At 39.6% G+C, this 12,404-nt stretch overlaps 1 protein-coding gene across 2 annotated transcripts in view; it reads left to right on the forward strand.

The window, feature by feature from the left end:
• The window catches only part of GCN2 (protein kinase family protein), a 116,154-nt gene that overhangs the window by 38,589 nt on the left and 65,161 nt on the right, over positions 1 to 12,404 (forward strand). For both annotated transcript variants that reach the window (XM_088964429.1, XM_088964428.1), the window contains 4 exons: positions 1,437 to 1,585; positions 1,776 to 2,025; positions 2,616 to 2,898; positions 3,018 to 3,111. In XM_088964429.1, coding sequence (XP_088820555.1) covers positions 1,437 to 1,585; positions 1,776 to 2,025; positions 2,616 to 2,898; positions 3,018 to 3,111 — 776 coding nt within the window. The remainder of the gene's footprint in view (positions 1 to 1,436; positions 1,586 to 1,775; positions 2,026 to 2,615; positions 2,899 to 3,017; positions 3,112 to 12,404) is intronic.

Raw genomic sequence — 12,404 nt, forward strand, 5'->3', positions numbered from 1 at the left:
TCTTTCTTCCTCCTCCCTGAGTACAGCTTTCTCCATCATTTTCCTTATTAATCATCAAAGAAAAGCCTTGAGGACAGCTTTCTCCATCATTATTCATTGTTTTTAGCATTATTTTTAGATATTTTCTTGCTGATATCAGTAAAATAAATTAAAGATTTGGTTCTTTTTTGATATTCCATATACATTCTGGAAATAATTATATGACAATGGGATCTGATGTGTATGAGGTTGATGTATGTTTTCTCATTATGACCTAGTTTCGTTTTAGTTGCTTGTTCATGTCCTTTTTAATTGTAAGCAGGCTGGATTTACCATAATTAATTTATTCTTTTGATAGTAAAAGGGGAATGTCCATTACTCGGTACAATCGTAAAATCTCAGGCTGAGAGGCCTGATAATGCTGTTTTGAGTCTGGGAGCAGCCACTTTGTGGAAAATGATGGTTCCAGGTTTGTATCCAGGCCACCCATCTCTAGACCTCTGCTATCTGTGGACCAGTTTTGTGTAATGGATAGTAAATGGGGAGGACAAGGAGAAATCCAGTAGAAGTGTTTGACATTCTAAAAGGAAAAAATACCTTTCTAACTATTTATAAAAAAAAAAAAACCTTTGAAAAGATCTTGATGACAAACATAAGAATGCTGGTTTGAGTCTAAAATTCACCACTTAGTGAAAAATGGGATGGTGGTTTGGTCTGTATCCAATCCATTCTAAAGTTCCCTGCTATCTGTTTACCAGTTTTGGGTAATGTATGGTAAAAGGTGAGGACATGGTGAAAACCAGTACAAGCGTTTAACTTATTAAAAGGTAAAGAAAGGTATTTAATAATGACAGTTACCTTGACGTATTCTTGGTAGTTTTATTGGTTCCTCCCCTTTGGGATCCCCATTATGTTTTAGTCTTCCATATCACTGCTCCTTTCATGTTGAATGTGGTTGAGGGCCACGATTGCATTATCTGGTGAATTTGGCCAGGAACTCCAATCCACTGGACCATAAAGAGAAAAATCCCCATATTATCTTTGACAGTTTGCATTGTATGGTTAATAACCACTTTCGTTTCTAAGCTCAATAGCAGAACTCTAAATTGAAAACTAAAAAAGAACTGAGAAAAGCCATTCCATTAACTTGTATTTGGAGACATGAAACTTAGTTGTGTATCAACTTAGCCTACTATGCATGTATAACTAAAGTTGACTAAAACTTTTATAATCTGGACACTTTGCCCTTTTTGATAAAAAGATATGGACACTTGGGTACTTTGTACAAGCTTGTTGGTTAATGTGTGGCGGTTTGGGTAAGCTTGGTAATTCTGAATCAATGTTATGCCTGAGTGAGGTTTTCTTTCTTATCTTTTTTAGGTTGATCAATTTTCTTGGGTTTACTTACTAAGAGATGTTTCTAACAATATATCAAATGTACAACTTATTCCTTCCAGCCAAATTCTTGAAGATGGAACAAGTGGACTATGATCCTCATTTTCCCCCAGACACAACTGGAATTTCAATCGATGGAACTGGTCAAGTTGGTACATATTTTTACACTGCTCCTGAAATTGAGCAAGGGTGGCCAAAGATTGACGAAAAGGTTATGATTTGTGTAGCTTATTTGAAATATAAATACTTGTTTTGCCTCTAGAAGATTTTTCTGTGATCAATTTTATGTATCTATGCTAATTGATATGCTTTTTAATTTTTATCCATTATATTGGCCTTTTCTTTCCTTTTTTTGAATCGTTAGAAATGCCACGAAAAACCTGAGAGATACTTGTTTACAGGTTGACATGTATAGCTTGGGTGTTGTATTCTTTGAGCTGTGGCACCCTTTTGGGACAGCAATGGAAAGACATATTGTTCTGTCAGAACTAAAACAAAAAGGAGAACTTCCTCCGGATTGGGTGGTTGAATTTCCAGAGCAGGCATCCTTATTGAGATGCTTAATGTCTCCAAGTCCTTCTGATCGTCCTTCTGCGACAGAACTTTTACAGAAAGCTTTGCCTCCAAGGATGGAATATGAGTGGTTAAATGGTAATATGTTTTTTGTAAATGTTTTAATTATTTTCAGATTCTTTGGAATGACATGCGTTCAGTCCTAACAGGTAAAAATAGAAAATTTACATATGTCAATAAAAAGAAAATTTCTAAGTCAGGGAGGGATAAGTGGTATAAGGAGGTGCACAAAAATGTAGAGAAACCAACAGTCCTTGGTGAAAATTTCTTAGGAACTTTGAGATCCTCATGGTTTATATTAGCATCTGAACAGTCCTTGGTGAAATAATATACTATTGGTTCCATAAAAAATGTAGTGAAACCAACAGTTGTTGTAACTTCATTATTTCTTTCCATAGACACATCCTGTAAGGAGGTGCACAATCTTCTTGCCTGAAATTTGATGGACTCTAGTATTGATAGGGGAAGAGCAATGGGAGACTAAAAAAGTGCAGGGTATATTCTGAGAAAAGCCTAAAAGCCAGCAGAAAACTTAATAGAGATAGATATCTACACGTTTCCTGTGCTTTTGTGCATGCACATAATACCACTCTATAAGACTTGGCATTGCCAAAATTGGTCTCAATAATGAGACTAATCCTCACTTGGCTAAGCATCTTTTTGTGCAGATATTTTACAAAGAATGCAGACATCTGAGGATACACGTGTTTATGATATGGTTGTTAATGCTATTTTTAATGAGGAGAGGATAATCATGAAAACCCAGCGTCAACATGGTGGGAGAGTAAAGTTGGCCAGGGACCAATCTTCTTTTATCCAATATACAGAGATAAACACAGAACTTCGTGACCATGTCAATGAAGTTGCAAAGGAAATTTTCAGGCAGCACTGTGCAAAGCGGTTGGAGATAACACCAATGTGTATTGTTGATGACTACCAGCAATTTTATAGGTTTTTCAATATTTCATATACTTCCATCATTATACTATTCATGTCTATGTACCAGTAACAATTGCTCAATTGCATGGTTTAAGATGTCTAATTGGTTTTGTTTTTTCCATGCTGAGAAGAGATGCTGTCAAACTTTTAACTCCTGGAGGAGATATTCTTGCACTTTGTCATGAATTGCGCTTACCCTTTGTAAATTGGGTTATAGAAAATCAGGTACCCATTTGGAATTCTGCTCAGAGCAATTGAAACCTTGTTTTCATCTGAACATATGCATAACAGATCAATTTGAACTGAATGTGAAGCCAAACACAACCTGCATATAGAGGAAAAGAAGAAAGCTTTGAAATTCCTGTCCTACCCATTATATAGATTATTCTTTACTGTGGTGATTCGTGGGGATTGGGAGAGAGAGAGAGAGAGAGAGGAAGAGAGAGGTACGGTTGAGAGGAAAAAAAGTCACTACTGGCTGCCGCCAGTTTTCTATTTTTATTAACTTCATAAAAGAATAAGAAATTACAAGTATGCCCCTGGAGGCATGTCCTAGAATCAGAATAATAAGAAAAAAGAAAGAAGAAAAAAGAAACAATTAACTGTAACTGTCCAATAGCCTACTAACAGCAGCTATAAAGTAACAATTAAGTAAGCCTTACAACACTCCCCCTCAAGTTGGGCTGAAGATGTCTATCATGCCCAGCTTGTCACATAACTCATTGTGCCGCGAACACGGAAGCCCCTTTGTAAGGACATCAGCAAGTTGTTCCTTGGAGTTGACATAAGGGATGCAAATTTTCCTTTTTTCCAGTTTCTCCCTTATGAAGTGTTTATCCACCTCAATATGCTTGGTCCTCTCATGTAGGACTGGGTTGCTGGCGATGTTTATCGCAGCCTTGTTGTCACAGTAAAGGGACATAGGACTATGAACAACAACTCCAAGCTCCCCTAGAAGGTTTTTTAGCCAAAGGACTTCAACCACCCCATGTGCCATAGCTCTATATTCAGCTTCAGCACTTGACCTTGCTATCACACTTTGCTTCTTGCTCTTCCAGGTCACTAGATTTCCTCCCACAAATGTGCAATACCCACTAGTGGACTTTCTATCATCCACAGCTCTTGCCCAATCAGCATCTGTAAAGACTTCCACCTTTAGGTGATTGTGTTTACTGAATAGTAGGCCTATTTCTAGATATTTCTTCAAGTATCTAAGGACTCTCTCTGTTGCCTCCATGTGTGGCTTCTTAGGAGAGTGCATAAATTGGCTCAGGACCCCAACAGAATAGGCAATGCCTGGACGGGTCATGGACAGATAAATCAACCTTCTCACTAACTTTTGGAACTGCTTCACATATTTCAGAGGTTCACCAACACAGTCACCTAGCTTGTGGTCCACATCCATAGGAGTATCTTCCGGCCTTGCACCTAATTTACCTGTATCCCGTAATAGATCAAGGGTGTATTTCCTTTGAGAGACAAAAATACCCTTTTCTAAGCGGGCAACTTCAATCCCAAGGAAATACTTCAGGAGTCCTAGATCTTTCACTTCAAATTTAGATGCAAGGAATTGTTTCAAGTTCTGTATCTCTGAGCTCCAACTTCCTGTAATGATGATATCTTCTATATACACTATCAATACAACAACCTGTTCTTGACATCTCTTCACAAAGAGTGTATGATCAGACTAACATTGTTTGAATCCCATCTCTTGAACTGCCATGTGAAACTTACTGAACCAGGCTTTGGGAGACTATTTTAAGACATAGAGAGACCTTCATAGCTTGCACACCTTATTTTCACTCCCTTTGGCACAGAATCCAAGAGGTTGAACCATGTATACCTCTTCTTCTAAGTCACCATTCAGGAAAGCATTCTTTATGTCTAATTGATGCAATTCCTAGTCAAGATTAGCAACTAAGGACAAGAGAACCCTAATTGAGTTCATCTTAGCCACCGGGGCAAAAGTCTCATCATAGTCAACCCCATATACTTGAATGGATGAGAGATCCATCCCATGGACACCCAAAGATTGCGGAATAAGGGGTGAATTTCAAAAATTTTTCTCTCCCTTCAACTGGGAATCACATTCCCTATTTAGAAAAGCACATTTTCAAGGATCATTCTTGAACCTTAAACTGAACCAGATCTGAACAAAAAGGAATAGGAGAGAATTATACCTGATACGGAGAAGTAATAACTCTCAACGAAGGTGTTCACGCCCAAGGAAGGATCCAAAGACTGCTCCCACAGAAGATGGCGCAGTGCAGGATGGAGCAGAATCAGCAGTGTTCTTCCCCAAGAACTCTGTCCTTCGCAAGAATCAGTAGAAAGGTACGTGAGCACAGCTTCCTTTCAATCCTTTCTCAAAGAACTGATGTCAAGATCCAATCTTGACTTCTCCCACAATTGGAGATCGAACTGGCAAACAGGGCGGCAAGAACAGGGAGGCGGCAAGAGAGTATTCGCAGGGTGCAGAATTCTCTCTTCTTTTTCAGCACTAAAGAGGATATGATGATTGTTTTCTAAAGGCTGCCGCCCCCTCCTTCTTTTTGTTGACTTAAAAGATCAGCTCCTAATCCCATTAGGAGGTGCTTATCTAAATCATATTTGGATCAGCCTTCTCTTCTAGTGATAAGGATAAACCCTTATCTTATCTGCAGATTAGATTAGCTTTCTCCTAATCCCATTAGGAGGTTTCTAGATCTGAATCACATTCAGATTTGGACTCTCTGAGTGGATAGGATTAAGACCCTATCCTATCTACTAATCCATCTCAGAATTCGCCCCTTTAATTAACTAAATAAATAGCCCAGTTCGAAATGGGCTTTAGGCCCATTAAGCTTATGTGCTCACTTAACCTTCCTAACTGCTGCCCAGTTGGGCTTCCTTGTATGGCGTGGGACCCAAGCATTGATCTACACATCAGCCACATGGGTTCGGCCCAACCTTTGTTACAAGGCCTGGTCGAATACACTGTTAAAGACAGTGCACCCTCTGAAACCCATCGAATGGGCTTTATGGGCCCAACACTTACCCTAAGTGGTCCCTGGGCCAAGCCACCTTGTAACACCCAGGGACTGTGGGCAGATGCAAGATTAGCCCATCAGGTATTATCCTCAATGGTCTTACACTTAACCTCTCAGCCCTTAATGATCATACACTGCCCGACAAGAGAGGACCTCTCCCTTGACTGCAAGGAACAGTGTTGCACTCTCTACTTATATGGATCCCGGGAATTAAAACCTTTTGCAAACATTTTAGAAACCATAATATATATACTTTTATATCTCATATAAAATATACTTTGCAAACCAAATCTCAACGGTTGAAATCGGTTGCCGGCAGTCTTGGTTTCCAATAGTGAGAGTGCATCCCCGATCATTACCTTTGTCCGACAAAGGGGCTGATCCTGTCACTATGATCACCCACTCAGATGAATTCTCGGATTGTCCCAACATACCCAGGTTTTGACCCCCGCTAAGGATCTCACTGATTGGTACATCAAAGACAGCCCGATCCGACACCTAGTGCAGTATCATAATCGAGTCTAGGGGTCGGGTGTAACTTTCCAGTTTTGCCCATTAATCTCCAAGGTCCAGGGCAATACTGGAAATCTGGTCCAGTTCAAAGATTCAATTAATCCTACACTGTATGTGCCTAGGGTCTCACCCTGGCAGCTAAGACAGGCCACCCCAACCGACTTGGTGGCACCACAGTGTTAGCCTTGTCAGGATAGGTCTCCCCAGACTGACCCACTGGCTGTGAACATTCTAAACTAACACAAGTCTCATTAAATGTCCAGTTTAAGGGCATTACACAGAAACATACCAAGGGAACATGAATCAAATATGCACTTTTATTCATTTACAATAAACTCATAAAGTACATCATTCTGATTGAAGATAAGGGCATACAAAACTGTTTAACACAAGGCCTGACCGCTTCTCCCCTTTTCCTGCAAGATCCTGGCATTCCTTTCTTTCCAAACTATCCATAACAAGGTTGCTCGTGCACACCTCCACATTTTCCTTCCTCTTTTTTGGGGCCAATAGAACATATAAGGGTTAAAGATTGTACTTACTTTTGTTGGCATATCCCATCTACACCCAAAGATTACATTGGTAGGCCCCCATACATCAGAATACACAACATGAAAATGAACATTTGATCTTTTATTACTTGAGTGAAAAGTTGTTCTACATTGTTTGCTCAACTGACACGTTTGACACATGAACTCTGACACTGAATATGACTTAAATAAAACTGGAAACAAAGATTTTATTATTTTGAAAGAAACATGACCTAAATGACCATGCCACAAGAAAATTTGACTCTTATTTGACTGACTATGCGACTCTGTGGATGACACCGAGAGATCAGCTTTCTTGTCGAGAATGTAGAGACCATCCACTAGGCTTCCTCTACCAATCGTCCTCCTAGAAGTTAGATCCTGAAAAACACATGAGTCAGCAAAAAATGTGTTGAGACCCTTCCAGAACCCACTGGGGAAGTGGAGCAGGCCACCACACATCAGCCATTCACAAGGAGACAGAGAGGACAGGCGACAAAGCCCCAGAATTAGTTACACTCAGAGTTGGTTACTCTGCCGCCAGAGGATATTCCATCCATGTTATCTGCCAGAGTTAGTTACCCAGAAATCAGAGGATATTCCCTTTGATATTACACTTGTAGGCCAGCTATATAAGGCCATCACCATATAATGAAAGCAATGAATGATTCTCCTTTAATTTTCTTCTCCCTGAGTCCAATTTATTCCTTCCTTCCCTTCTCCTTTTTCTCTCCATCTTCTGTTTCAGGAGGTCAAGCCCCTTCAAAGAGGCTTTCGAGGTGAGCGGAAACTCACCAAAATGTCACACTACAATTCAAGGAGCTTGTAATGCTACTAATTGAAAGCAAGTTTATGGGAAGCTGAGGGACATGCAATACACAATTCGGGTTAAGGCCATGGGGAAGGGATATTGATCCTTGGCCTGCAATGGAAGAAAAAGAGCCATCTGCAAGTCTCACTCTATCCCTTTCTGACAAAAGGCTATAAGACTGGAATAAGTTAGGTTTATCGGTCATGTGGTTGGAGGCCCCTGAGTCAATGATCCAAGGGGAATCTGTGGGAGTGACATGGAATGCAGAAGCCATATTACCTGAAGTAGATGCAAATGAAGTAGAGGGAGTACTAGTGACTGAGCTGTCCATTTGCCACAAGGCCCTACCATAAGATTCTAGGTGCTCTATGAAGGAATTCATTATATCCTCCTTGGGGTCAGACTTATTAGGGTGGTCCCGGGTACTACCGGCAACTTGAGTATCTTGGGTTGCCACGTGTGCTGTGCTCATTTGCTTCAAATGACCTTTATGGCCTGATAATGGTCCAGTTCCTTCCATATGGAGGTAAGGGCTGAATAGTATGAAGACAAGCTATGGTTTCTCTGTTTACATGTTGAGGTAGTTCTGGCCTGTTCCCAAATCTCACTGGCGGTGTCTGTCCACATAAAATTATTTTTCACATCAGGTTCCATGGCTGCGAGGAGCCAAGACATCACGATACTGTTTTCTTGGTCCCACCTATCATGTTCATCCGTTTCACCCTTGGGTTCTTTCACCATTCCATTGATGTAACCAGCTTTACCCTTTGTCGTTGCATAAAGTTTTACACTTTTAGCCCACTCCAGGTAGTTGAGACCGTTTAAAGGGGTAATTGGCATGGGAAAAACCATGTTTTCACCTCCCATACCCACTGTGCTGCGGGTTGGTGTAGCCCCCGATGAAGTTAATTCATGACTTGCCATTGAATACTACTGAAAACCAGTCCAAATACCACCCAACAACACAGCCACCACAATCAGAATGTGAGCAACTCAGGGTTTACTCCTAGATTGTGAGCAAAAGAACATTAAATACTGCTGAGAACAAAGGGAATACTGCTGAGAACAAGGGGTTCAGTCAACACAACGTCCAAACAGAACAATAAACCAGTCTGGTAATCGGTTCAGCACCACCAATACAGACATTAGAATCAGTTTGACTGTAGTTCACACACTCTAACCATCCAACATCCAAACAAATAACTATATAATCAAGGCATGAGCCCTACGCACCATCGGCCAAAGAAAGCTGAGACAAACTGAAACAAAAATACACACCTGTTCAGCACTTGTACGAAGGTGCTAATCTGAACTTGACTTCACAGCATTGAACAGAGGAGTCTGCACCAGCAATCACCCTTCTCCGACTAGGGTTTTCTTGCCATTACGGCCAAGAAAAAGAAATCACAAAAGCTGCCGCCAAAAACCTGCTAGGGTTTCTGCAGAAACAGCCACGTCCAAACACTTTTTAAGAATAGGGCAGGAAGGATCATAGGTCTTTTTCAACCCAGAAAACCTGCTCTGATGCCATGTGGTGATTCGTGGGGATTGGGAGAGAGAGAGAGAGAGAGAGAGAGAGAGAGAGGAAAAAAAGTCACTACTGGCTGCCGCCAGTTTTCTATTTATATTAACTTCATAAAAGAATCAGAAATTACAAGTATGCCCCTGGTGGCATGTCCTAGAATCAGAATAATAAGAAAAAAGAAACAAGTAACTGTAACTGTCCAACAGCCTACTAACAGCAGCTATAAAGTAACCATTAAGTAAGCCTTACAACATTTACAATATAGTGAAATGACACAACTGCCCCTAGTGGTACAGTCAACCCATATTTTATTCGTTACAACACTTCTCCTCAAGCTGAGCATGGATATCCATCATGCCCTGATTGCACAATTGCTCAAGGAATCTTGCCCTTGGCAATCCCTTTATGAAAACATTTGCCTATTGTCTTCTTGAAGGTGTATAAGATAGACAATTAGACATGGTTCTGCTTATACAATCCTTTCCTTTACAAAGTGTTTGCCTATCTCAATATGTTTGGTCCTATCATTTTGCAAAGGATTATTAGTAATCTTAGTTGTTGTTTAATTTCTAATACACTCTTAGTGGTCCATCGACCTTTATTCATAACTCCCTCACAAACCCATAGTAGTTCAGCCGCCGTATGAGCCATAGGCCTATATTCTACTTCAGAACTTGATTTGGCTCCCACAGTATGTTTTTTGTTCATCCAAGTCACAAGATTTCCATCAACAAATGTGCAGTAACCAATAGCAGATATCCTATATCTTTGTGAGCCAGCCTAATTTACACCTGTGTATAGTTCAATTTAAAGTGTCATGCTAATTAAATAACAAACCTTTCCCTGGATATGTCTTCAAGTACTTGAGCATCTGTTCAGCTGCCTTCGTGAGTGGTACTTGAGGAACATCCATAAAGTGACTAACATTGCTTATTGCATAAGTAATACCCAGCAGGATTAGGGACAAATAATGAAGCTTATGGACCATCCACTGATTCCTTTGTTTATTGGTATAGGGCCTTTCTTTATTGATATAGGGCTCACCTTCAATCACGTAAATAGTGCTTTTTCTCAATAGGAGTATCATTTGGTTTATTCCCCAATTTACTTCTTTCTGTGGAGAGACTTGATGTATTCTATTGGTATAGTCCTTGTTGTACAATGTACATTACTCTTTTATTGTTCTTTTTCTCTTTCAGCCCTGTAAGGGTACTCTTATAATTGTAGATGCACTTTGAGGTGGGGTTGACCCATTCATTTGACACCCCTAAAGTTGTGTATTCCCCTTGTTGGAACTTCTAGGTTAACATGGTATCAGAGCAGGTGATTCAGTCAACAGTAGAATCAGTTTCAATCTTTGATTGAGAAGGGTGTTTCAATTGCTTTTTATTCTACCTTTGATTGCTGGTTTGGGGGTTCTCTGAAGGCTGTTTCGATCAGCCTAATGAACTGCTTTTTTTTTCCTGGAAAAGGCGTCTATCATGTTGGTGTTTTATTGTTTTCTCTTAATTGGTTGATTGGTTCAGCCTAAGACTCTGGAGTTTGTGTCACCCTGGCCTACTCTTGATATTCTCTTGATCTAATTGAAGTTCCATACTGTTTTGGAAGGGTTATGATCCTTTCTTAAGATCGATAGTCCTGCAACTTTTCTTTTTAGGACTATCAACTCTTAACCTTGCTGTTTAGGCCTTTCTCTTGAAGCTCCTATCCCTTTCAATTGCAGGATATTATCTTTAGCTGTTAGGCAAAACCTTAATCTGTTTTGATTGGAGAACTGCTGGTTATTCTTAGTTTTTTGGCCTTGGATTCATTGCTGTTATTTTTCTAGACTGTGATTGTTTACTAATATGACTGATAAGGTTGACGTTATACGGATGGAGTTGAGGAACCAACAAGAGAATGTGGAAGTTCCACTTTGATTTTGATTTTTTTGTTGAGGGAAAAGGCCTAGAATGTTATCTGAATGGTAAAGTTACTAAACCTGATGAAATTGTAAGCCAAATTTTAGTAATGGAAGCTTGATAGTGAGAAACTAGTTTCTTAGATCCTATTGTGACGTATGATAGTGTGGGCCTTTATTATTTATATTTTATATTTTGTTTTGTATCTGTAGTGGGCCTGAAGTTAGCTCTCTTATTTTTTGTTTGAATGTCCCATTACTAATCAGAGGCATACCAGTCCTTTTGTGTAGTATTTAACATCTAATATAAATCCTCATCTAGGGCCAAGGCATCAACCCTAACCCAATCTGACTTGTTTGAGTTGGGTTCAAGATAACCCAGTCCAAGTTGCAGCCCTAGACATGGCCAGACCATCTAACTGTCTTAGTCTACATTCTCTCATTTTATCACCTATTTGAGCTACTACTCAGCTCCTTTGAGTGACTTAATTTTGAGTATTTTAACATCTTCCCCAGGTTCCCATTGGAAATCTCTCATCAATTTTTCCAATATTCTGCTCACTCCCAGGATCCTAAAAACTGATAAGAAGTAAATTGGCAAGCTGTTCATGGTAGACTTAATCAAAGTGATTCTTCCACCCAAAGATAGGTAGTTCCTCTTCCATGAAGCTAGCCTCTTAGTAAATCTATCCACCAATGTATTCCAAAAACTTATTATTTTTTTTTGGATTATTTTTTGGAAGATAAATAAAAGATAAACCTTATAAGTGAAAAAAAGAAAGGGAGGGTACAACAGGGTGATAAGAAATCACCTAGCAAAAATATCCAGAATACAATAGATCCCGCCCTGATAAATAGCCCCTTAAACAGAAAAATAACCCTACAGACAAAACAAACACCTTAAAAAAAAAACCCAGATCCAACTACAAGTATCACAACAATTATCACAGAAGTCCCTTCCACCAACCCCTAGAACAACTACAACAAACAATAGAATGTATATCCAAGACCCTTCAAGTCCTGCCAAAAAACACATAAGAAAAACCCTGAACCCAGTAACCAAGGTAACCAACTGATTAAATGCTCAACTCAAGCTTTATCCATTTTCTCATTGTCTCCACTGTTTAATATAGAAATCTCGTCTCATCTGAGTTACTTTCTTTTTTAATCCCGTTCCAAATACTCTCAGCTTCAACCTGGTAAAAACATT

Source organism: Nelumbo lutea, chromosome 1 (genome assembly GCF_056320005.1).
Source record: "Nelumbo lutea isolate HS-2025 chromosome 1, American lotus-T2T, whole genome shotgun sequence".
NCBI classification, from domain to species: domain Eukaryota; kingdom Viridiplantae; phylum Streptophyta; class Magnoliopsida; order Proteales; family Nelumbonaceae; genus Nelumbo; species Nelumbo lutea.